Source organism: Cetorhinus maximus, chromosome 1 (assembly GCF_964194155.1).
Source record: "Cetorhinus maximus chromosome 1, sCetMax3.hap1.1, whole genome shotgun sequence".
NCBI classification, from domain to species: domain Eukaryota; kingdom Metazoa; phylum Chordata; class Chondrichthyes; order Lamniformes; family Cetorhinidae; genus Cetorhinus; species Cetorhinus maximus.
In genome coordinates this window covers 52,902,027-52,928,357 of record NC_135879.1, presented here as the reverse complement: position 1 = coordinate 52,928,357, position 26,331 = coordinate 52,902,027, and the positions used below count along the sequence as shown (strand labels likewise).

The window sequence follows — 26,331 nt, the reverse complement described above, 5'->3', positions numbered from 1 at the left end:
TGGTTCTGGGGAATGAGTTGGCCCAGGTGGATCATATAACAGTGGGAGAGCATTTAGGGAACAGGGACCATTGCATCATAAGGTTTAGGTTGGCCGTGGAAAAAGGACAAGGAACAATACAGAGTAAGGATAATTAATTGGGGGAAAGCCAACTTCGATGGGATGAGATAAAAGCAAAAAAAATGCGGATGCTGGAAATCCAAAGCAAAAACAGAAACAGAAATACCTGGAAAAACTCAGCAGGTCTGGCAACATCGGCGGAGGAGAGCACAGTTGACGTTTCGAGTACTCATGACCCTTCAACAGAACTAAGTAAATGGAGTCCTTACAGGAACATGGTCCTTCCATCCCATTCTCTCACTTCCTTCGCCTCCGTCGCATCTGTTCTGATGATGCCACTTTCAAAAACAGTTCCTCTGACATGTCCTCCTTCTTCCTTAACCAAGGTTTTCCACCCACAGTGGTTGACAGGGCCCTCAACCGTGTCCGGCCCATCTCCCGCACATCCACCCTCACACCTTCTCCTCCCTCCCAGAAGCATGATAGGGCCCCCTTGTCCTCACTTATCACCCCATCATACTCTGCCATTTCCGCCAACTCCAGCATGATGCCAGCACCAAACACATCTTCCCTTCACCCCCCCCGGCGGCATTCCGTAGGGATCGTTCCCTCTGTGACACCCTGGTCCAATCCTCCATCACCCCCTACTCCTCAACCCCCTCCCACGGCACCTTCCCATGCGACCGCAGAAGATGCAACACCCGCCCCTTCACTTCCTCTCTCCTCACCATCCAAGGGCCCAAACACTCCTTTCAAGTGAAGCAGCATTTCACTTGCACTTCCCTCAACTTAGTCTACTGCATTCGTTGCTCCCAATGCGGTTTCCTCTTCTTTGGAGAGACCAAACGCAGACTGGGTGACTGCTTTGCAGAACACCTTCGGTCTGTCCGCAAGCATTACCCAGACCTCCCTGTCGCTTGCCATTTCAACACTCCACCCTGCTCTCATGCCCACATGTCTGTCCTTGGCTTGCTGCATTGCTCCAGTGAAGCAAAGTAAACTGGAAGAACAGCACCTCATCTTCCAACTAGGCACTTTACAGCCTTCCAGACTGAATATTGAGTTCAACAATTTTAGATCTTGAATTCTCTCCTCCATCCTCACCCCCTTTCCGTTTCATCCCCCTCCTTTTTGTTTTTTCCAATAATTTATATAGATTTTTCTTTTCCCACCTATTTCTATTATTTTTAAATGTATTTCCACCCATTGTTTATCTCTACCTTTTAGCATTTTTAGTATTCCCCCACCCCCACTAGGGCTATCTGTACCTTGTCTGTCCTGCTTTCCATTCTTAATTAGCATATTCCTTTAGATAATATCACCACCTTCAACACCTCTTTGTCCTTTTTTCTGTGACTTCTTTTGGTTATCTCCACCTATCACTGGCTGCTTGTCCCAACAAACCCCCCCCCACCCCCCTTAAACCAGCTTATATTTCACCCCTTTCCTATTTTTACTTAGTTCTGTGTTGAAGGGTCATGAGGACTCGAAACGTCAACTGTGCTCTCCTCCGCCGATGCTGCCAGACCTGCTGAGTTTTTCCAGGTATTTCTGGGATGAGAATGCATTTGAGTCGAGTGAGTTGGAATCAAATGTTGGCAAAAAAGATGGTGGCTGAACAATGGGCCACCTTCAAAGAAAAGGTATTGAAGGCCATGTCAAGGTATATTCCCTTGAAGGGGAACGGTAGGACAAATAAATCCAGAGTGCCCTGGATGATGAGACAGATAGAGGTGAAGATGAAAAGGAAGAAGTACATGTAAGACAGATGTCAGGTAGCAATTGTGATATAGCAGCCATCACTGAGACATGATCGAGGGAGGGGTAGGATTGGCAACCCAACATTCCGGGATATAGAATCTTCAGACGAGACAGGGGAGGGGATAAAAGAGGAGGAGGCGTTGCATTATTAGTTAAGGAGTCAGTTACTTGCAGTAAGGAGAGATGACATCTTGGAGGGAGCATCAAATGAAGCTTTGTGGGCAGAGCTTAGGAATAAAAAAGGGGCAGCCACATTATTAGGTGTTTATTATAGACCCCCAGTTAGTCTGCGGGAAATTGAGGAGCAAATATGTGCACAATTTGTGGAGGTGTGTAAAAACAATAACAGGGTAATTACATTAGGTGATTTCAACTTTCCCAACATTAATTGAGATAGACATAGTGTTAAGGGCTTGGATGGAGTGGCTTTCTTGAAATGTGTACAGGAGAACATTTTAGGTCAATATGTAGAGGGTCCAACAAGGGAAGGCGCAGTGCTGGACCTAATTCTGGGGAATGAAGCCGGACAGTTGGCTGAGGTGGTGGTGGGGGAGCATTTTAGTGATAGCAACCACAACATGGTACAGTTTAAGTTTGTTATGGATAAAGAAATAGACAAGTTGCAAAAAAATGTTTTGGATTGGGGGAGAGTGGATTTTAGTAAAATAAGGCAGGATCTGGCCAAAGTAGACTGGGAACAGCTACTTGTGGGGAAATCTATAGAGGAGCCGGGGGGTGGCGTTCAAAAAGGAAATGGGGGAGGGTACAGGCTCAACTTGTTCCCTCTAGGGTGATAGGAAGGAGCAACAAGCCTAGAGAACCATGAATGACCAGAAATATTCAGGTTACGATGAGAAGGAAAAGAGAAGCTTTTAGCAGATACAAGGGAAGCAAATCAGCGGAGGCATTAGTGGAGTACAGAAAGTGCAGGATGGAGCTTAAGAAAGCAATTAGGAGAGCAAAGGGGGGATATGAGAAAGCCCTGATTGGTAAAAGTAGGGAAAATTCCAAGATATTCTGTAAGTATATCATTGGGAAGAGGATGACCAGGGAAAGAGTAGGGCCCATAAGGGACCAAGGGGGCAATCTACGGGTGGAGCCAGATGACATCGCTAGAGTGTTGAATTAATACTTTGTATCCGTCTTCATCCAAGAGAATGAGGATGAAGGTATTGAACTCAGGGAGAGAGACTGCGCGGCTCTTGAGAAAATTAATATAGGGAGTGACAAGATATTGGAGGTGTTGGCTGGCTTAAAAGTGAACAAATCTCCAGGTCCGGATGATTTGTGTCCCCGACTGGTGAGGGAGGCAAGGGAGGAGATCGCAGGGGCTCTGACCCAAATTTTTAATTCCTCTCTGGCCACGGGGGAGGTGCCAGAGGACTGGAGAACAACTAATGAGGTTCTGCTATTTAAGAAGGGTTGTAGAGATAAGTCAGGGAACTACACATCAGTGGTAGGGAAACTATTGGAGAAAATTCTGAAGGAGAGAATCTATTTCCACTTGGAGAGGCAAGGTTTGATCAGGGATTGTCAGCATGGCTTTGTCAGAGGGAGGTCATGCCTAACAAATTTGATTGAATTTTTTGAGGAGGTGACCAGGTGTATAGACGATGGTAGTGCAGTTGATGAAGTTTATATGCATTTCAGCAAAGCCTTTGACAAGGTCCCACATGGGATACTTATAAAGAAGGCAAATGCGCATGGGATACAGGGTAATTTGATAAGGTGGATTCAAAATTGGCTTAGTTGTAGGAGACAGAGGGTATTGATAGAAGGATGCTTTAGTGACTGGAAGCAAGTGTCCAGTGGCGTAACACAGGGATCTGTGCTGGGTCCCCTATTATTCATCATTTATATAAACGACATAGATGACTATGTGGGGGGTAGGATTAGTAAGTTTGCGGATGACACAAAGATTGGCCAGGTGGTTAACAGTGAGGTTGAGTGTCTTGGGCTACAGGAAGATATAGACGGGATGGTCAAATGGGCAGATAAGTGGCAGATGGAATTTAACCCTGAAAATTGTGAGGTGATACACTTTGGAAGGAGTAATTTGACAAGGAAGTATTCAATGAATGGCATTACACTAGGACGTTCTGAGGAACAAAGGTACCTTGGCATGTGTCCATAGATCTCTGAAGGTGGAGGGGCATGTTAGTGGGATGGTGAAAAGGGCAAATGGGACACTTGCCTTTATCAATTGAGGCATAGATTACAAAAGTCGGGAGGTCATGTTGGAGTTGTAAAGAACCTTGGTGAGGCCACAGCTGGAGTACTGTGTGCAGTTCTGGTCACCACATTATAGGAAGGATATGATTGCACTGGAGTTGGTGCAGAGGAGATTCACCAGGATGTTGCATGGGATGAAACATTTAAGTTATGAAGAGAGGTTGGATAGACTTGGGTTATTTTCGTTGGAGCAGAGAAGACTGAGGGGCGACCTGATTGAGGTGTACAAGATTATGAGGGGCATGGACAGGGTGGATAGGGAGCAGCTGTTCCTCTTAGTTGAAACGTCAGTCACAAGGGGACATAAGTTCAAGGTGAGGGGCAGGAGGTTTAGGGGGGATGTGAGGAAAAACTTTTTTTACCTAGAGGGTGATGACGGTCTGGAATGCACTGCCTGGGAGGGTGGTGGAGGCGGGTTGCCTCACATCATTTAAAAAGTACCTGGATGAGCACTTGGCACGTCATAGCATTCAAGGCCATGGGCCAGTGCTGGTAAATGGGATTAGGTAGGTAGGTCAGAGTCGGTGCAGACTCAATGGGCCGAAGGGCCTCTTCTGCACTCTGTGATTCTGTGAAATACTGTGGAGAATCAGGCTGAATATAGAAGGACCAGAAGGGAAATGAAAAACTAATAAGAAAAGCAAGGAGAGAGCATGAAGCGAGACTGGCAGCTAACATAAAAGGCAATCCCAAAGTCTTCTATAAGCTTATAAATAATGAAAAGGTGGCAAAATAAAGAGTAGGGCCGATTAGGGACAAAAAAGGTGGTTTTCACGTGGAGGCAAGAGAAATAGCAGAGGTATTACATGAGTACTTTGCGCCTATCATTACGAAGGAAGAAGATGCTAGCCAGGCCGAGATAAGAAAGGAGGTAACTGGTACATTGGAAGAATTTACAATTGAGGAGGCGGTTTTGGAAAGGCTATTTTTACTTAAAATTGATAAGGTACCAGGAACAGATGAGATGCATCTGACGATACTGAGGGAGGAGGGAGTGGAAATTTCAGAGGCACTAGTGATAATTTTCCAGTCTTCCTTGGACATGGGTAGTGCCAGAGGACTGGAGAATTGCGAATGTTACACCTTGTTCAAATAGGGGTGCGAGAATAAAGCTGGCAACTACAGACCAGTTAGTCTGACTTTTGTGGTGGGGAAACTTCTGGAAACTATAGGTTGGGACAAAAATCAATAGTCACTTAGACAAGTGCAGGATATTTGAGGAAAACCAGCATGGATTCATTTAGGAAAAATCATGTTTAACTAAATTGGGGGTTTTTTGAGGAGTTAACAGAGAAGATTGATAAGGGCAATGCTGTTGATGTGGTGTAAATGGATTTTCAAAAGGCATTTGATACAGTGCCACACAAAGTTGAGCAAAGTTCTAGCTCATGGAATAAAAGAGAGAGAAACACTTAGATAAGAAACTGGCTGAGTGACAGCTAATGGATGTTTTTCAGATTGGAGGAAATCTTGTAGTGGAGTTCCCCACGAGTCAGTGTTGGAACTCTTGCTCCTCCCAATATATATTAATGACCAAGGTTGGTGTTCGAAGCATGATTTCAAAATTTGCAGATGATACAAAGATTGGAAACTTTGCCAACTGTGATGAGATAATCTTGGACTTCAAAAGGACGTAGGCATGTTGGTGAATTGGGCAGATAAGTAGCAGATGAAGTTCAATGCAGAGAATTGTGAGGTGATTCATTTTGACAGGAAGAATATGGTGAGACAATATAAAATAAAGGGAGAGTCTCTCAGAGGTGCAGAACAGAGGGATCTCAATGTACATAAGGTATTGAAGATGGCAGGGCATGTTGAGAGAGCGTTTAATAAAGCATACAGTATCTTAGGCTTTATTAACAGGGGCATTGAGCAGAAGAGAAAGGAGGTCCTGTTGAGCTTGTATATGACACTAGTTAGGCCTCACCTTGAGTACTGCGCCCAGTTCTGGGCACTATACTTGAGGAAGGATACGAAGGCACTGGGGAGGCTACTGAGAAGATTCACACGAATGATTCCAGGGATGAAGAACTGTAACTACGAGGATAGATTGGAGGGGTAGGGACTGTTTTCCTTGGAAAAAAGAAGGCTGAGAGGAGACTTGATAGAGCCATCGCGCTGTGCTAGTCTTGATGCAAATGAGTGCCACACTGCTGGGGCTGTAAGGTTGGTCTGCTCCTGCTCTTTGCCTATGTTGTCCTGAAGAACACCACTGTGGTCTGGGACTCATGCAGGCCTCCACAGTCAGACAGTGACCAGCACTGCGGCTAGTGTTGGGGAGTGCAGGGGATTTCTACTCCTGGTGGCTGAGACCGTTGTCCACAAAGAAACCACTATGCAGTGTTAGTCAGGCAGAACTCCACTTTCAGGAACTATTCCTTTGACCGGGGTGGGGTGGAGTGTGAGCCGAGGGTGGGGATGATGAACACAAGCTGGGCAATAGGGAAGGAGGCTGTGGTAGGGCTGTTAGGAGGCAGGGTGAACTCAAGTGGGTCTTTCTGGGGTTACCGTCTAACTTGTTGCTGCCGCAGGAGTGAACAGGGGTCTGCTTAGAAAGAAAGGATGAAGACCTCCTTGCGATGAAAGACAATGGCTCCATTAGCACTGTTAAAGGGGTGCTCCGAACCCAGTGGCTTCACATCAAAGTCGTTGAATCTCAAGAGTAACACATAGGAATGTAGAATTTGGGAATGGAGGCAATAGTGAAGGAGGCACAGCTGTATCATATATGGCATTCCATCAGTGAAGGCCTGTCACGTGTTCACCAGATTTGACATTCCTAATGGGCCAAAGGGCATCCGCTCATTGACCATGAGCAACTGATTGGTCATTAATATGCCACATCAAAGATTGGAGCACAGAGCTAGTTTGGCCACATCTCACTGAAGCTTTAGCATCCCACACGGGTCAAGATGCTACATATCTGTGATGCCACCTTGGTCACCTCGATGTGTGTGCTAGTGTCTCAGGGTCAAGGGGGCATCAGCCACCATGCAAGCGGGGCAGGAAGAACCATGGACCCTTACAGTTTCCATACGCTTCATCTTCTGAGCTTCATTTTCTTGCCCGCTGAATCATTATTGCCTTCAGCGTTTCCTTTCAGAGAGAAGGCAAAAGCAAATATGGATCCAGGGCTCAATGCTGCCTTTGTCAGGGCCCTAATGCAATGGAGGAGGTGAAGGAGGGAGGGGTAATGCCACCACAGCTCCAATGCGATCAGGAGGGACATGGTCAAGCAGAGCCAGAGAATGAGCAGGAGGATAGACCCAGGTGAATCGCCAGACTTAGAATTTATCATAGAAGAGTCTCTTATTTACAAATGAGTGAGGGGCAATGCCGTGCAAATATGTGCTTGTCCTGGTATATCAGATATTCTGCATTCTTTGGGAAGACCTGATGCCATGTGGAGTTGGAGGGTATCCCCTGCCAGTGACTTTGAAGGTGACCGCTGTACTCAATTTTTTGGCCTCTGGCTCTTTTCCAAGTACCAACAGGGGACTTGTGCGGCATCTCTCCGTCCGCAACACATCGATGCATGAAGGAGGTCAGATGCCCTTTACAGGAAGGCCCATCTTTATGTCAGGTTTGCTCTGGATGAAGATAGCCAGGCTGCGAGATTCACCAGCTTCACTGCCATCTCAGGCTCCCCAAGACTGCAGGGTGCAGTAGACTACACCCATGTGGCTATACGGGCTCCATGGCAGCAGCGCCATATGTTTGTAAACCACAAGGGCTATCATTCCATCAATGTACAACTGGTGTGTGATCTTCAGAAGCACATACTGCACGTTAGTGCACGGTACCCTGGAAGTTGCTCAATCACTCCCAGGTACCTGAGATTTTTGAGGGGCCATTACATCTGCAGGAATATCTGCTTGGGGATAAGGGGTACCCACTGAAATGCTGGCTGATGACACCAGATAGGTACAACACTGCTCACAGCTCCACACGCTCCCTTATAGAGCAGACCATAGTGCTTCTGAAGATGCGTTTCAGACACTTGGATCACTCAGGTGCCTCAATCCAGTACACTCCCGACAAGGTTTCCCACATCATCGCATCCTTCACAACTGGCAACACAAAGAGGTGAACCCCTGCCAGAGAATGAACTGGAGGTGGAAGAGAGCTCATGGGAAGTTGAAGATCCGGAGGCCCAGAAGCCTCAGGAGGCTGCTGAGGGTCAGTATGAGCGCAATCACGCCATGGAGGCAGGAAGATATGGGAAAAGTGCCCATGATGCTTTAGTCGCTGACCGGTTCCAGGAAGAGTAAAGTTAAGTGAGGGAATATGGCCACACCTCTCCTACCCCCCAATACCATTCCCTTTCACCTCAGGGGATGTCCACAAACTTGCAGCAAGAACAAGTCCCACATTCACAATTGAACATTCTGGCCTCATGAATCACCAGGCCATGACTTTTGCTTTGATCTGTGGGGCCCTGTGAGTGAGCTCACTCTGGGAACTGAGAGTCCACTCAGGAATAAGAGCGATGTGAGAGAAGACTTGAAGCCTTCGCCGCCATCTAATGATGCAAACACTGCTGCGACTGAGATGTGGACATGCCTGGGAATCTCCTCCCATACATGTCACTTCTTCTGCCACTAACACTGAGGAGACACAAATGCTGCTAGAATATCAATGCTGATGAGTGGCCCTCACTCAATGGTGTTCCTTGAGGAAGAAGAGCTAGAAATGCTTACAATTCCAATAAAGATTTAAACACATTCCCCTGATGTGTTTCCCTCCCTGATATCACATAATGGTGCAAAGACTAGTTCAACTGAGGTTGGCCTCACAAGAATGTTAATCTCACAGTGGGATACTATCACTGAGTGGGAGGATGGCTGAACCCAGACTTAAGATTCCAATGTAGAAATTCACACCGCCTTCAGTTGACCAAAACATTCACATAACTGTCAATGTATACACAGAAGTGCAATTTTTTTTTACATGTATAGCACATGTGTGACCTAAAAGTGGCATCCAAATTACTTAACTTTTCTAACTCTACCGCTACACCTGGGTGCAACCCCAACATCTGCAGCAGAGGTGGAGGCAGCCTGCTGTCTGCTATGTCCTGATGTCTGCAGTGATCTTGGCAGACGCCCATTGGTAGCCTGAGACCTGGAGGGCCCCAGCCTGATAAGGGTCACCTGCTCAGGCTGAAGCGCCCTCCGCAGCCTGAGAAGCTGGAGTGGATGGGGTCACAAGCAAAAGGGGATTCTGAGCGGCAGTACACCCTTGGAGTGACCTAAGAGGAGGACCCCGGGATGTCCAGGTGATACTCATCCTCCCTGTGGGTGCCCAGGGGCCCCATCCTGACTCCTGCAGGAGATGGTGCGCCTGGGGGGGGGAGGTCAAGGTGCCTCATCCCCTTGTTGCCTACATCTTGATGGCACCCACTAAGATGTGTGGCCATGGAGTGCAGGGCCGAGTGCAAATCCGGCAAGATCTGCTGGACCCAGGTCTCCATGGTGGTCGCCAGCCTTCCCGTGGTGACCTCGAGGATCCCACATGTCGGAGTCACGACATCAGACAAAACATGGTTAAAACATCCTCCATATTTCGCTGTGGTCTGCTGAGTGATCTCTGCCTAATGTTCTGCCTCCTGTCATTGCATCGCCAGCATTGATCTGGCGGCCACTTCCAGAGGCTCATCATTCAACTCAGACTGAGCGCGTGGCTGGTCTCCAGCCCTCAGAGTGACGGAGACCTGGGTTGTCCCTGCCTCTGACTGCTGGGCAGACATGTCAGTGAAGTGTTCTCCAGAAAGTGAGCCCGAGCTCAATCTATAGCTGTGCCCCACCAATGTATGTCTCTGAGCTGGTGGAGGATGTGTGTGAGCACGGTTGTTCCAGAGCTTCTACTTTGGATGTGGTCTGGGGGCTTGGACTGGTGCTCAACTGCCTTGTGGGCCTCGATCTGCTGGTGCCGAGAAAAGAGATTCAGTTGATGAACCTGGGCTAGATAATGAATGTGAGACACTGTGATTGTCAGGATTTGTTGAAGTGATGGAGCTGTGATCTGTCCTAGGTTGCTGGGACCTGCGATCTTTCGCGCCTGTTGTGCTCCAGCTCTGCCTGTATTAGGAAGAGAGAAAGGCATGTGATGGAGCAGACGTTGGGTGAGATGCATGTCCCCTCTTTGTGGTGAGCCTTTCCTAGAAGGGCCAGAGGATGAAGTGTGAGCAACACAATAAATGGGATGGTGGTGATGTGAAAATCTCTGAGAACACAAAAGTTGATATGTGTCCCCCGCTAATAGTTGTGTGAGACCTCTGAAGGGAGTAGCCATTTGTGTGCATGATGCCATGTTGACAGATTGGTGTTGGAGTGAGTTGAAGGATGACTTACCCTGGCAGAGTGGATGAGATCATTCTCATCCTCTTATCATCCTCTTCCTGAACTGGATGGTGTTTCAGTTGTGGTTGTCAGCCACACTCACCTGCTCTGCAACTACCTCCCAGGCTGGAGGCTTGAGGCTGCTGTGCTTTCTGGATCCATACCTGGGATACAGGACATGCCTGTGTGTCCCCACTCATCTGATCAAGGCCTGGGGGGCCTGGTGGCTGAAGTGGGGTGCTGCCTTCTTGAGGCTTTTAGCCTCCTTGTGGCTGGAAGACACCTCTGCACATGTCCTGAAGACATGTGGACTGGAGAAAATGAGATGTATGTGTTGGACTGGACAGGCGTTTAAATGTGGCACCTGGACGGCAGCCAGACGAATCAGCTCCCTACCTGCCAGGTGATTTGGCCCTATATTAACCTGTGCATAATTAATAAGCTTCGAAGCACGGAATCAGGCATGAATTCCCGCTATTCCAGCCGGTGGGGTGGGCGCCGCCAAAACCGCCCGCCCTGCACTTAGCCTCATAAATGTAAAATTGCGCCCACTAAGTCAAATGCTTTGGGTCTGGTCAGTGAGAGTTCCTGGTGGTGTTCTCACCATTTTTCTTGAATTTGGCAACAAAGGCAGTGTTGGAGGTTCCACTGGAAGATCTAAAGCTACACTATGTCCCTTGGAAGATTTGCTCAGCCACAGGGAGTAGGCAATTCAGGAGGATGTGCGTCAGGATTTTCCCTGCTGTTGTCAAGAGGGAATACCTTGATAGTTCCTACAGCATGATTCATCTCCCTTCTTGGAAATAGTTATTGCTATTGTCATGTCCCTGAAGTAAAATGAATTTGGGTAGATGCAATTCAGTTCCTAGCCTAATGTAAAATAATTGGCAGTTTCCATTAAAGAAGACATTTAGAGTGTAAAATATCATACTGGTGCAGTGATGGTTACTCTTCTGCAGTTAGAATTAACACAGAGACTTTGCTACCCTTAAATCTGGGAGTCGTTCAGCCTGAAACTGTGTGCCTGAAACAAAGTGTTACCCACTTTCACAAAGAAAACTTTAAGTTGAGTGCATTGGTAAATCATTTCAAAATCCGTTTAAAATCTGAATTACCTGGAAAAACTCAGCAGGTCTGGCAGCATCGGTGGAGAAGAAAAGAGTCGACGTTTCGAGTCCTCACGACCCTTCAGCAGAACTGAGTATAGTTAGGAGAGGGGTGAAATATAAGCTGGTTTAAGGTGCGGGGGCGGGGGGAGAGAAATTGAGAGTGGGGTGGTTGTAGGGACAAGCAAGCAGTGATAGGAGCAGATAATCAAAAGATGTCACAGACAAAAGGATCAAAGAGATGTTGAAGGTGGTGATATTATCTAAGAAAAGTGCTAATTAAGAATGGATGGCAGGACACTCAAGGTACAGCTCTAGTGGGGGTGGGGTGGAAAGACTGACAAGGTAGTTGTAGATTTAAAAATAATGGAAATAGGTGGGAAAAGAAAAATCTATATAAATTATTGAAAAAAACAAAAGGAAGGGGGAAGAAACGGGGTGGGGATAGGGGGAGGGAGTTTAGGATCTAAAGTTGTTGAATTCAGTATTCAGCCCGAAAGGCTGTAAAGTGCCGAGTCGGAAGATGAGGTGCTGTTCCTCCAGTTTGCGTTGGGCTTCACTGGAACAATGCAGCAAGCCAAGGTCAGACATGTGGGCAAGAGAGCAGGGTGGAGTGTTAAAGTGGCAAGCGACAGGGAGGTTTGGGTCTTTCTTGCGGACAGACCGCAGGTGTTCTGCAAAGCGGTCGCCCAGTTTGCGTTTGGTCTCTCCAATGTAGAGGAGACCGCATTGGGAGCAACGAATGCAGTAGACTAAGTTAGGGGAAATGCAAGTGAAATGCTGCTTCACTTGAAAGGAGTGTTTGGGCCCTTGGACGGTGAGGAGAGAGGAAGTGAAGGGGCAGGTGTTGCATCTTCTGCGTGGACATGGGGAGGTGCCATAGGTGGGGGTTGAGGAGTAGGGGGTGATGGAGGAGTGGACCAGGGTGTCTTGGAGGGAACGATCCCTACGGAATGCCGCCTGGTGGGGGGTGAAGGGAAGATGTGTTTGGTGGTGGCATCATGCTGGAGTTGGCGGAAATGGCGGAGGATGATCCTTTTCATTGAGAACTGACGGCGTGACATTAGCCGTCTCAATTTCTCTGCTCCTCTCACCCATTCTAATCTGTCTCTCTCTGAACTTACTGCACTCCGTTCTCTCAGGTCCAACCTTGACATTGTCATCAAACCCGCTGACAAGGGTGGTGCTGTTGTTGTCTGGCGCACTGACCTCTACCTTGCGGAGGCTGAGCGTCAACTCGCAGACACTTCCTCCTACCTCTCCCTGGACCATGACCCCACCACAGAACATCAAGCCATTGTTTCCAGGACTGTCACTGACCTCATCTCCTCTGGAGATCTTCCTCCCACAGCTTCCAACCTGATAGCCGCTCAACCTCAGACGGCTTGCTTCTACCTCCTACCCAAAATCCACAAACAGAACTGTCCTGGCAGACCGATCGTGTCAGCCTGTTCCTGCCCCACGGAACTCATTTCTCGTTATCTTGACTCCCTTCTCTCTCCCCTTGTCCAGTCCCTTCCCACCTACATCCGTGATTCCTCTGACACATCAACAATTTCCAGTTCCCTGGCCCCAACCGCTTCCTCTTCACCATAGATGTCCAATCCCTCTACGCCTCCATCCCCCACCAGGATGGTCTGAGGGCCCTTAGCTTCTTCCTTGAACAGAGGCCCGAACAATCCCCATCCACCACTACTCTCCTCTGTCTGGCTGAACTTGTTCTCACACTGAACAATTTCTCCTTTAACTCCTCTCACTTCCTCCAAATAAAAGGTGTGGCTATGGGTACCCGCATGGGCCCCAGCTATGCCTGTCTCTTTATGGGGTATGTGGAACATTCCTTGTTCCAGTCCTACTCCGGCCCCCTCCCACAACTCTTTCTCCGGTACATCGATGATTACTTCGGTGCTGCTTCATGCTCTCGTCAGGACCTGGAAAAATTTATTAATTTTGCTTCCAATCTCCACCCCTCCATCATTTTCACATGGTCCATCTCTGACACTTCTCTTCCCTTCCTTGACCTCTCTCAATTTTAGATGATAGACTGTCCACCAATATCCATTACAAGCCTACCGACTCCCACAGCTACCTCGACTATAGCTCCTCACACCCCGCTTCCTGTAAGGACTCCATCCCATTCTCTCAGTTCCTTCGCCTCCGTCGCATCTGTTCTGATGACGCTACCTTCAAAAACAGTTCCTCTGACATGTCCTCCTCCTTCCTTAACCAAGGTTTTCCACCCACCGTCGTTGACAGGGCCCTCAACCGTGTCCGGCCCATCTCCTGCGCATCCGCCCTCACGCCTTCTCCCTCCCACCCAGAACCATGATAGGGATTGTCCTCACTTATCACCCCACCAGCCTCCGCATTCAAAGGATCATCCTCCGCCATTTCCACCAACTCCAGCATGATGCCACCACCAAACACCTCTTCCCTTTAACCCCCACTGGCGGCATTCCATAGGGATCGTTCCCTCCGGGACACCCTGGTCCACTCCTCCATCACCCCCTACTCCTCAACCCCCACCTATGGCACCTCCCCATGCCCATGCAGAAGATGCAACACCTGCCCCTTCACTTCCTCTCTCCTCACCGTCCAAGGGCCCAAACACTCCTTTCAAGTGAAGCAGCATTTCACTTGCATTTCCTCTAACTTAGTCTACTGCACTTGTTGCTCCAAATGCGGTCTCCACTACGTTGGAGAGACCAAACACAAACTGGGCGACCACTTTGCAGAACACCTGCGGTCTGTCCACAAGAAAGACCCAAACCTCCCTGTCGCTTGCCATTTTAACACTCCATCCTGCTCTCTTGCCCACATGTCTGTCCTTGGCTTGCTACATTGTTCCAGTGAAGCCCAACACAAACTGGAGGAACAGCACCTCATCTTCCGACTAGGCACTTTACAGCCTTCCGGGCTGAATATTGAATTCAACAACTTTAGATCTTAAACTCCCTCCCCCAATCCCCACCCCGTTTCTTCCCCCTCCCTTTTGTTTTTTTCAATAATTTATATAGATTTTTCTTTTCCCACCTATTTCCATTATTTTTAAATCTACAACTACCTTGTCAGTCTTACCCCCCCCCCCCCCCCCCAACTAGAGCTGTACCTTGAATGTCCTGCCATCCATTCTTAATTAGCACTTTTCTTAGATAATATCACCACCTTCAACACCTCTTTGATCCTTTTGTCTGTGACATCTTTTGATTATCTGCTCCTATCACTGCTTGCTTGTCCCTACAACCACCCCACCCTCAACTTCTCTCCCCCCGCCCCCCCACCTTAAACCAGCTTATATTTCACCCCTCTCCTATCTATACTCAGTTCTGTTGAAGGGTCGTATGGACTCGAAACGTCGACTCTTTTCCTCTCCACCGACGCTGCCAGACCTGCTGAGTTTTTCCAGGTAATTCTGTTTTTGTTTTGGATTTCCAGTATCCGCAGTAGTTTTTTGTTTTTATCCGTTTAAAATCTTATATTATTGTTCAGAAATTACAGTTGTTAGAAGACGACTAAAACGCTTATCCTTAGCAAGAGTCAGACACACATACGACATGAAACTCTGGCTCAGCAAAAATGTTTGGGAACTTATGTCCAAAATAAATCAATACTTGCACTAAGATGGCACCAGCTGTAATTGTTTTTACTAGGAAAACAAGTTGCCGAGACATATCGGTTATCATGCGTCGTTTCTCTGTGGATGCTGCTGTTTATGCTGTTCTGCATAATTTACTTGTTGCAAAGGAATTTATGGCTCCTAATACTTCTTGGGAGGAAGGGTTATGCAGCTCTCTTATTCAAGTCTGATCTTTCCCATCACATTTGAGATTCAAAGATAATTTGCTTTTTGATCAACCTTTTCCATGATAAATTAAAGATGGTTTCACAACACCTAGGTGTTTCTGAGTGCAATTTACCTAACCAATTTACAAACCAAATTAAATTCTCAACATTTAAAAATATTAGTAGATATTTTTGTAAATTTTTTAAAATATTTACTAGGAATATATATAACATATAGGAAATATTTTTATAAATATAACATTTTACTGGGGTTTAGAAATTAATGCTGCTGCTTACATTGCAAATTTAGTGCTTTGACCTTCATCTTTTTGCTTTTGCTTGGCTTGGGCATTTTTGTTTGATAGCTTGAATGAATCAGATCAGTTCTTTTAAATAATTTCAGTGAGGCTTAAGTGAAGGATATTTCTGTTTTTTGTCCCAAATTTATTTATAAGTCAAGCACATTTATTCTTAGTGACTTGTGCACATAACCTTCAACTGCAGTCACAAAATCATTCTGATAAAATGCTCAAAAGAAATTCTCTGTTGAGAATTGACATTTACAAATAGATTGGAAAGATAAATAAATTTGTAAACCTTTTCTGTTCTTTGTAAAATTTACCTTTGCTGGGAGAATTATAGTAAAGCCTTTGGCATAAGCATTCTTTCCAGATCGTCATGTACACAGTATTGTTGCTACAATTATCAAAGAAAGCAACTGACTGATAAGCTGCACGCAACTCAGCTGTAAAGGCTTTTGGCATAAGAAGTGTTCTTCAAATTATGCAATTAATTACTCATTTGCCCTTGCCTTTTTTTTTATTTGCTTCCAATTCTTTTACTCCTGTTTTGATGAGACCTGACCACAGGGGGAGGTAGTGGCATAGTGGTATTGTCACTGGACTGGTATTCCAGAGACCCAGGACCCAAGTTCAAATCCCACCATGGCAGATGGTGAAATTTGAATGAAAAAGTAAAAATCTGGAATTAAAAGCATTGTTGATTGTTGTAAAAACCCAGCTGGCTCACTAATGTCCTTCTGGGGAGGAAATCTGCTGTTACATGTTGACTCTTAAATTCCTGAATGAGGGCAATTAGGGATGGACAATGAATGCTGGCCTAACCAGCGATGCCCACTTCCCATGAAGAAATATAAATGATCTCAGAAGTTTGATTTGAAAAAACTTAGAGTTAATATCTTCAGTATTATGCAAATGGTCTCACCCTTACCCGTTTATTGATTTTGAGTTGCATTCTTATTACAATTATGAGGTTAATAAACATATGTTTTAGGACTGTGTCTTTAAGGTTAAATGAAGGACCTGTTTTGAAGTCTGCATGACAGCAAGCTTGGCTGGTTTGATTGTTAAAGATTAAAGGAGGCCCAGATTGTACCGCCTTCCTGGTAAAACAATGTTGACGCTTGGAGACAATGGCAGCAGCCTGTGCGCTAATAGTGGATAGACTGAGAGTCTCTAAAGTCCCAGAAAAGTGTTGAGACTGTCAGGTTATAACAGTTGTGCTTTAAACTGTCCATTAAATTACATGATGAAAGAGATTTCAGCCCTCAAGGTTTTGATGGGAAGGATTTTTAAGACATCCCTGAAAAATCTCAGACGCAGTTTGCCAGAGTCTGAGAGAGGGAGAGAGAGAGCAGCTAGAAGCTGAAAGTCTCCATGGTTCAATGCGGGTGAAAACTTGCGCTTGGATTGAAAAGGCTTAACTCGTGATAAGTTAAAACTAAGCTGAAAGATTTGCCCAACTTGCACTAGATGGAGGATCTCCAGTAATACTCCTCCAGGTAAGAAGTCACCAGGCGGAGAAAGGAAAAGAACGGAAGTGGACCTTCAGGAGCTAAAAAATCATTTTACATAGAACATACATGGAAAGTAGGAGCAGGAGTAGGCCATTCGGCCCTTCGAGCCTGCTCCGCTATTCGTTACGATCATGGCTGATCATCTTACTCAATAGCCTGCTCCCACTTTCTCCTGATATCCTTTGATCCCTTTCACCCCAAGAGCTATATCTAACTCCTTCTTGAAAACATACAATGTTTTGGCCTCAACTGCTTTCTGTGGTAGCGAATTCCACAGGCTCACCACTCTCTGGGTGAAGAAATTTCTCCTCATCTCAGTCCTAAATGGTCTACCCCCTACCCTCAGACTGTGACACCTGGTCTGGACTCCCCCACCATCGGGAACATCCTTCCTGCATCTACCCTGTCTAGCCCTGTTAGAATTTTATAGGCTTCTATGAGATCCCCCCTCATTCTTCTGAACTCCAGCGAATATAATCCTAATCAACTCAATCTCTCCTCATATGTCAACCCCGCCGTCCCAGGAACAAGATTAAGAGGTATGAAGTGGGGAAAAGCTTCCATGATTGAAACTATGAGTGGCAGTATCTGATACTTTTATAAGGTTGTGAGAACAACAGATTTTTTCGAAGCAGATTTCTGAATGAGTGTTTATTTTTCATGAGCATTTCAAGACTTGCTATTGTACAGAGCCAATGAGCGATATAGTGACATAGTGCATACTGGATGAGTGAGCATGGGGGATGCAGGTGGGCATGAAGGTGGCATGGGGGAAGCATGGATAAGACCTTTTAAACGTATCTTTCAAAAGGTTCCTGAATGCTCCTAATTCCTATGTTGCTATGAATCCATACTTGGTTCACTACTCCTCTGAGGGACTGTGAGCCATGAGTCCTCGAGAAGCTGGCCAAGCTCCCCAAAAATTGGAGGTCGTTGAGATGCCTACCCCTGCAATGGAATTGGCTAGGCCGGGAATGCAGGGCACAGGCTTGCTAGCCGCATCCTTATCCCGAGTCAAGCTAAAATTGCCAGGAATGGGGGACGGAATCCCAGAAACGTCACACCTGGTACTTTTAAAGGCCTCCCAACTTTGCCCAACTCCGCAAAAATCTGGCCCATTATGTCTATTTCTGGGTTTTTTGGGAGATGTTCAAGCAAAGTCTTTAATGAAAGCTGGATGCGCATCGATCTTTGAAAGCGGCACGACATATTGAGGGAACAGTTAACAAAGCATCTGAGATCTTGGATTTCATAAATAGAGGCATTCGACAGGATTTTGCCCTTGGTGGGCGTGCGGGCCCCACTGGCTCGGCGGCGGGCGGACAGCTGACCCCCGCCACCGAAACGGGGCCCGCTGCCATTTTGAGTGGGCGGGCCTTAATTGGCAGCGGGCCCCAAATCGCCGACGGAAAAATTCAGGCCATTGAGTACAAAAGCAGAAAAGTAATGCCAAGCCTTTATAAAACTGTGGATTAGGCCCCACCCGGAGTCTTCTGTCCAGTTCTGGTCACTATGGGAAAGATGTAAGGGCCCTTGAGAAGTTGAAGAGACAGAATGGTTCCAGGGATGGGAGAGTTTAGTGACTAGGTAATTTGGAGAAGCTGTTCTTCTTGGATAATGGAAATTGAGGGGCGATCATAGATGCGGTTTTTAATTATTTTTTCCCAGGATTGGGGCATTGATGGTTAGGCCACCATTTGTTTCCCAACCCTAATTGCCCTTGAGAAGGTGGTGGTGAGCTGCCTTATTGAACCGCAGCAGTCCATGTGGTGTAGGTACACCCACAGTGCTGTTAGAGAGGAAGTTCCAGCATTTTGACCCAGCGACAGTGAAGGAATGCCGATATATTTCCAAGTCAGGGTGGTGTGTGGCTTTGGAGGGAACTTGCAGATGGTGGGGTTCCCATATGCCTGCTGCCAGATGGTAGAGGTCATGGGCTTGGAAGCTGCTGTCAAAGTAGCCTTGGTGAGTTTCTGCAGCGCATCTTGTATGTGCATTGGTGGTGAGTAGAGTGAATGTTGAAGATGGTGGATGAGGTGCCAGCCAAGTGGGCTGCTTTGTCATCGATGGTATTGAACTTCTTGCGTTGTTGGAGCTAAAGCTGCATTTGTCTAGGCAAGTGGAGAATATTCTATCACTCTCCTGACTATATACAAGATAGTGACACGTTTGGATAAGTTAGACAAGGACAAACTGTTCCTATTAGCTGTTGGTGCAAGGACTTGGGTAGACAGACTTACGGTTTTGAGCAAGAGTTGCGGAGGGGATGAGAGAGAAAAAGTTTTTTTTTATGCAGTAACGATGTAGAACTTACTGCCCATGCAGAAAGCATGGGTGCAGAAACAGTGGGGAGGAGGTGGCGGAGGTGAGGAGAGATCCATAGCATCTATCTGGGGTGGTATCTGTCACTTGGTTCCAGAGTGTGGTGTGTCTGACCACAGGTTGCCAATTGGTTTACATGGACTGTGTATTTACTGTGCACATTAGAGTATAAGATAGCTTTAGTAAGTAACTTGTGTTATCCATACAAATCTGTATATATCTGTAAAGGTATAGTTGTGAGTGAAGGAGTATTGTAATATAGTTCATCCTTTCCTGTTTAAATGTTTTATGTTTTTGTTATAAGTTCATTAGCTGACTCCAGTGACTCTGTTCAGTAGCCACTCTCCACGTATCTAAACCGACAAATAAAAGTTAGGATCTATCAAGCTGGGTTCCACTCGGATCAGGCTTGTCCAGGGGTAACCTCAGCTGGGGATTATAACACAGGTATTTAAAATCATGAAAGGTTTTACTAGAGTAAAGAAAGAGAAACGGTTTCTAATGGCAAAATGATTGATAATCAGAGGGCACAGACTTAAGGTGATGGACAGAAGGACCAAAGGTGACAGAAGGAAAGACTTTCTTACGCAATGAGTAATTCAAGTTTGGAATGCATTGTCCAATAAGGTGAATACAGATTCAGTAGTTGCTTCAAAATGGCATTAGAGAAATTGTTGGAAGGAGAAAAACTTATAGAAATATTTGTGGAAAAGTCACAAGAATTGTCACAACAGAGAAGCAAGCCATATGCTGGCTCTCTGCTCATGAATACCTGATTGAACCTTTCTCCACCACACTGTCAGGCAGTGCATCCCAGATCCTAACCACTTGCTGTGTGAAAAGGTCTTTCCTCCTTTCTTCATTGCTTCTTCTATCAATTATCTTAAATCTGTGCCCTCTTGCTCTCCATCCTTATACCACTGGGAACAGTGTTTTTCTCCAACTACTCTGTTCAAAACCCTTATTATTTTAATTACTTCCATCAAATCTCCTCTCAAACTTCTCTTCTCCAAAGAAAACATTCCCAACTTCACCAATCATATCTACATAACTGAAGTTGTCCATCCCTGGGAGTATTTTTGTGAATCCATCCTTTCTGCACTCTTTATAATGCATTCATAGGCATTAGTGCCCAGAATTGGTGGAGGAATGGGGCTAACTAGATTGCTTTCAGAGCCAGCACACACTCGATGGAGTGGACGGCCTCCATCTATCCTATACTATTCTATGGTTCTATGTGTGTGTGACATGGCTAATTGCATTTCATTTGGAGTCAGACTAGGAATTGAATCTGGGGCTTTCTCTCTTGTGTGTTGGTTGCACCATCGCCCTTTAGGCCATTGGAGATGTTATGGAATTTTGTGTAGCAGTAAGAAGCACCCGTTTCAATATGGATCATGTGGTAATTAAAGTTAAATAAATGGAAACAGACATGAACCTTGCAATGCTATATATAATGCTCCATCAAGCTTTACATAAATAGAATAAACATTTTATCTCATAAAGTTGCTTAACAAAGTTCAAAAAACTAAAATATATTAAGAAATTTTTACATTTTGATTCATGTTTGAAAGAAAGAAGTCACACTTACATTGTTCCTTATCCTCAGGTGCTTCATTAAACAAGAATTTCTTTGAAATGCATTAACAGCTGCTTTGTAATGGAACATGGCAGCCATTTTGTGCACTAGCATAATCCAAGATCTCTCTCTATGGTGTTGATTGAGGAGGAATGCTGTCCAGGACAGCGGAAGAACTTTGACCAGTGCTAAATAATTTTTAACAGCCGTCTAATCTTTGGGAGAGGTGTCCTTAGTTTATTGTCTCATCTGAAGGATGCCAACACAGCTTTCCTTCCAACTTAGATTATGTATTTGCTACACTGCAATCCAGTTATGGTACAAAGGGTTGTACTGTTTCCCGTTGTACATTGGGTAGTGTAACAATAGGTTCTGGAGGCATCCATGTTATTGGCAGGTTTCTCAGAGTTGATTAGAATCATTAGTGAAAGTATTGAACGATTTGGGGAAATTACGTTAGTAAGCTTGCCAATAGTCTAACACGTACTCCAGTAATTCTGGTTTGACATTAATGTTGTTTTAAATTTGTGCTTGCGAGGAATACTGATTGATGGTGCTGTCTGGCAGAAATGCTGTGGGAATCTTCACCGGTGATACTAAAGTGAACCATCTAGATTGATGGCGGATGGAGAACTGCAACAGCTAGTTGAGCTCAAAAGAAATGGGGAACATTTCTCCCAAAGTACTCTTTTATATTTAGCAGTCAAATGCTAGTAAAGTATATGAAAAGAAATTGGACACTTGGGTGAAAACTCTTACTTACATAGAGTTGGTGTGAGCGATACTTTGGAACTCTGTGATTGGAATATAGTAGGTGGTTATGCAGAATTGATTATTGACCTTTCCTCAGTTCCATCTTTGTTGGGTCGTGGGTGTCAGCGATCCTCAGGGATACACTCAAAGTGGCCGTTACTTAATGGTGGTAACTGTCCACGGATTATTCAGTCTTGGGGAGATCAGAACCAAGGCCAATCTCTGTTTTCTCCATAATTCCACACTTTCACTGCAGTCACTTTATAGATATCAGGAATAGGAACCTTGGTTAATTTTCTTTCTATAATTCGGGACCTTGAGCTCAATTATCGTCTGGGCTGAGACCTTGGCCTGAATTTTCCTGTCGGCGATTTGGGGGCGGGACCTGCTCACCGATGGGAAAATGACGCGGGGTGATGTCGGGAGGAACCCCTGACGTCATCCCGGTCCCTTTAAATTTTTAGGAAGACGGGCGTACAGTGAAATCAGCTGTCTGCCCGCCGACCTGTCAATAGCCAATTGAGGCCATTGGCAGGATCATTAAGATAATTAAAGACCTGCCCGTCCAACCTTAAGGCTGGCGGGCAGGCCAGGAGCCCCAGCGGGCTTCTGATAATGCATGAAACCTTATCCACTGGCGGAATGAGATTTCATGTCCGTTTTTAAAAAGTGTAATAAAGTTTATGTCCTTTTTATTAACATGTCCCATCTCGGGTGACATTGTCACATGAGGGGGACATGTTAATAATTTTTTAATTTTTCTATTTTTAAAGTTTTTTGGACTGTCAGTAATCTCCCTGAGACAGCACTTTGTCTCAGGGAGCAGTGTGCTCTTTCGCACGCAGCTGGGGATTCCCTCTCCCCCCTGCACAGGAAGCGCCAAGCTGGTGGGGCCCGCACGCCCACCAAGGACAAAATTTTGCCCTTTAGTGCAGACTAAAGATCAAACCTGGGTTCTCCCTGCTCTGCACTGCTAGGCTACTTGCTGGGTGACTTCAAAAAATCAGCACAGAACTTATGGCTTTGTTTCTACTACTGGCACAATGTGCAGGTGGTCCTTTATAAACTTGGTTGATATGCTAAAGGCTATCTGGTATTTGGGTTGGAATTAAATGGGACTAATTTCAAATATTACATGCAAGACAAATTGAGGGCTGCCTGTCCAACTACATACTTAGATTTTGTGTAAAATAAACTGCCCTAACATGTTTCACTACAAAATTTAACTTCTAATTGGACTTGTGTTCAACTACATCTCAATTCTTTTGACTGTCGCTACTGAGGGCAATACATTTTTTTCAGCTGTACAACTTAATAGAAACTAAATTAAGTTCTAGTTGTGTTAGTAATGTAATAGATTTAAACTTCAAATATGGAGCATTATACAGTGCTCATCTTTTGAGGGATTTTGTCTATGTAACTGATCCTCCATATGCCTTAATGTTCTTATGTTTAGTGTTCAAGTGCAGTAATAATGTCATTATAATGAGATTAAGGGGTTTTTAGATAACACAGATGTCTCATTTAAAAGCCATGTGTGGTTGATTACTGCATTTCTGAGTGTGACAGGAAGCCATGAAATGTAAGAATTAGTCATAAACCAAATGATTATGGTCTTTAATAGGCTCTGGATTTTAGTGATGATGAAAAAGAAAGGGAGGCAAAACAAAAGAAGAAGAAGAAGCAACGAAATCATGGAGATAAAAACACTCAACCTGGTGAGTAGGTAGTTTTATCCAGTGTTTTTGTTTGCTCCCGAAAAACAACTTTGATCCCATGCAATTCAGTGATCAAGTTAAAAGTATCATCTGCTATAAAATAAACACCCCTTGGCAATAGATATGTTGTTTATAGCTATTTATTTTTTATGTGCAGAAACTAAATGTTGTTGATAATAGCATAATCAGTTACTTGTCGCAGTAACAAAATCATTATGTTTTTCAAGTTTGTGATCTCTAATTGTGTTGGTTACCATTTTGGGGAGATCATTAACAGTGTAATCTCATGAGGCTATGAAGGTGTGTGTATGGATGTTATGTATATGGATTTCTAGAAACATTCAATAAGGTTCCATGTAAGAGACTGCTAACAAAAGAAAGCACATGGAGTTGCCATCAGCCAATTGACATCAGTAGCGAATTGTTTAGGAAGTAGTAGACAGAGTAAGGAAAATCTTTATATTGCCCAATTGGCACAGTGTGACCAGTGATTTCCCCCCAAGAATTTGTATTAGGGCCTCAGTTTTTCACTAGATTTAGATGAAGGATTAGAGAGACAGATATCTAAGTTTGTGGATGTCACCAAGTTAGGTCGCTCAGTTAATAGTGTAGATAATAGCAGAAAGTTGCAAAGGAACATTGAGTGGGCAAACCTGTGGCGAATCAAGTTTATTGTCAGGAAATATGAGGCATCCCTTTAGACAAAAAAGATAGATCAGGGTATTTCCTAAACAACGAGATGCTCGGAACTGTGGAGGAGCTGAGAGATTTAGGGTTCCAAATGCAGGAAATACTGAAAGGACATGTACCAGTGGACAGGTACAAAAAAACTAAAATATCTAACGGAGTGTTGTTCTTTATCTCAGGAAAGATGAAATACAAGCAGAAGTTAGGGTTAGTGTGATGAAGCTTTGGTTGGGTGCCATCTGGAGTACTGCATCAATTCTGAGCACCAAACCTCAAAGGATGTATTGGCCTTGGTGGGGATAAAATGTGGATTATACCAGGGCTAAAAGGCTTAAACTACAATTAGGCTTGTATTTTCTTTAGGATAGAAGATAAATGGTGATCTAATTTAAGTGTTAGAGAAGTTGATAGGGTGATAAAGAGGAACTATTTCCCTAGAGAAGCATGACCTTAAAATTAGAGGTAGGCTATTCAGGGGTGATGTCAGGAAACACTTCTTCACACAAATGATAGTGAAAATCTGGAACTCTCTCCTGAAAATGTTTGTTTTGGCCAGGTCAGGTCAAGCTTTCAACGCTGAGGTAGGTTTTTTTTGTTCGGAAGGGTAAGGGCAAGGCTTACGGAAACAAGGTGGGTAAATGGAATTAAGATACAGATCAACCATGATCTAATTCATTGGTGGAACAAGCTCAAGAGGCTGAATGGCCTATTTCTGTTTCTATGGGTGGAATTTTACATTTGAGACTAAATGCAGTGACAGGTGGTTTCAGTGGCCAAAATGGCAGGAACTTGTGCCCGATTCCGCACTTGGAAGCTCATTTATTGCGCACGGGTGCATATCAGGCCGAACCACCTGGCAGGTCGGGAGCTGATTTATCTGGCCACTGTCAGCTGGCGGGGTCGGAGATCTGAGCGCCGCATTTAAACACCAGTCCAACACATCGCTCTCTCTAGCCCACCTGTCTTTAGGACATGTGCAGCAATGTTTTCTAGCCACAAGGGGGAGGCTGAAAGCCGTGAGAAGAAGGCAGTACCCCGCTTCACCCACCAGGCCTTCTAAATCTTGATGAGAGGTGTGCAGGCACACAGGCATGTCCTGTATCCTAGGGCTGCCTCTGGGAAGCACAGCTGCCTCTGGGAAGCACAGCAGCCTCACCTCTCTGGCCTGGGAGCACAGCTGGCAACCATGCCCAAAATACCATCCAGTGCAGGAAGACGACGAACGATCTTATCTGCTCCGCCAGGGTAAGTCATCCTTCAACTCCCTCCAATATTAAACTCTAATCATGGCATCATGCACACAAACAGCTACTCTCTCCAGGGATTTCACACAACCATTAGCACAACCATTTGTTCTCTCACAGAGGCTTTCACATCACCACCATCCCATCTATCATTTTTTTTATTCATTCACGGAATGTGAGCTCTGGCTAGGCCAGCATTTGTTGCCCTTGAGAAGGTGGTGGTGAGCTGCCTCCTTGAACCGCTGCAATCCATGTGGTGTAGGTACACCCACAGTGCTGTTAGGAAGGGAGTTCCAGGATTTTGACCCAGCGACCGTGAAGGAACGGCGATTATATTTCCAAGTCAGGATAGTGAGTGACTTGGAGGGATACTTGCAGGTGGTGGTGTTCCCATCTATCTGCTGCCCTTGTCCTTCTAGATGGCGGTGGTCGAGGGTTTGGAACGTTCTGTCTCAGGAGCCTTGGTGAATCCCTGCAGTGCATCTTGTAGTTGCTACACACTGCTACTACTGTGCATCAGTGGTGGAGGGAGTGAATGTTTGTGGATGTGGTGCCAATCAAGTGGGCTGCTTTGTCCTGGATGGTATCAAGCTTCTTGAGTGTTGTAAGAGCTGCGCTCACCCAAGCAAGTGGGGAGTATTCCATCATACTCCTGACTTGTGCCTTGTAGATGGTGGACAGGCTTTGGGAAGTCAGGAAGTGGATTACTCATCGCACAATCCTAGCCTCTGACCTGCTCTTGTAGCCACAATATTTAGATGGCTAGTCCAGTTCAGTTTCTGGTCAATGGTAACCCCCAGTATGTTGATAGTGGGGAATTCAGTGATGGTAATGCCATTGAACATCAAGTGGTGATGGTTAGATTCTCTCTTGTTGGAGATGATCATTGCCTGACATTTGTGTGGCGCAAATGTTACTTGCCACTTGTC

General features: G+C 45.4%; 1 protein-coding gene across 1 annotated transcript in view; it reads left to right on the top strand.

Annotated features, from left to right (window-relative positions):
• Positions 1-26,331, top strand: part of naf1 (nuclear assembly factor 1 homolog (S. cerevisiae)) — a 282,046-nt gene that overhangs the window by 218,986 nt on the left and 36,729 nt on the right. The window contains exon 8 of the mRNA XM_078540728.1: positions 23,378-23,471. Coding sequence (XP_078396854.1) covers positions 23,378-23,471 — 94 coding nt within the window. The remainder of the gene's footprint in view (positions 1-23,377; positions 23,472-26,331) is intronic.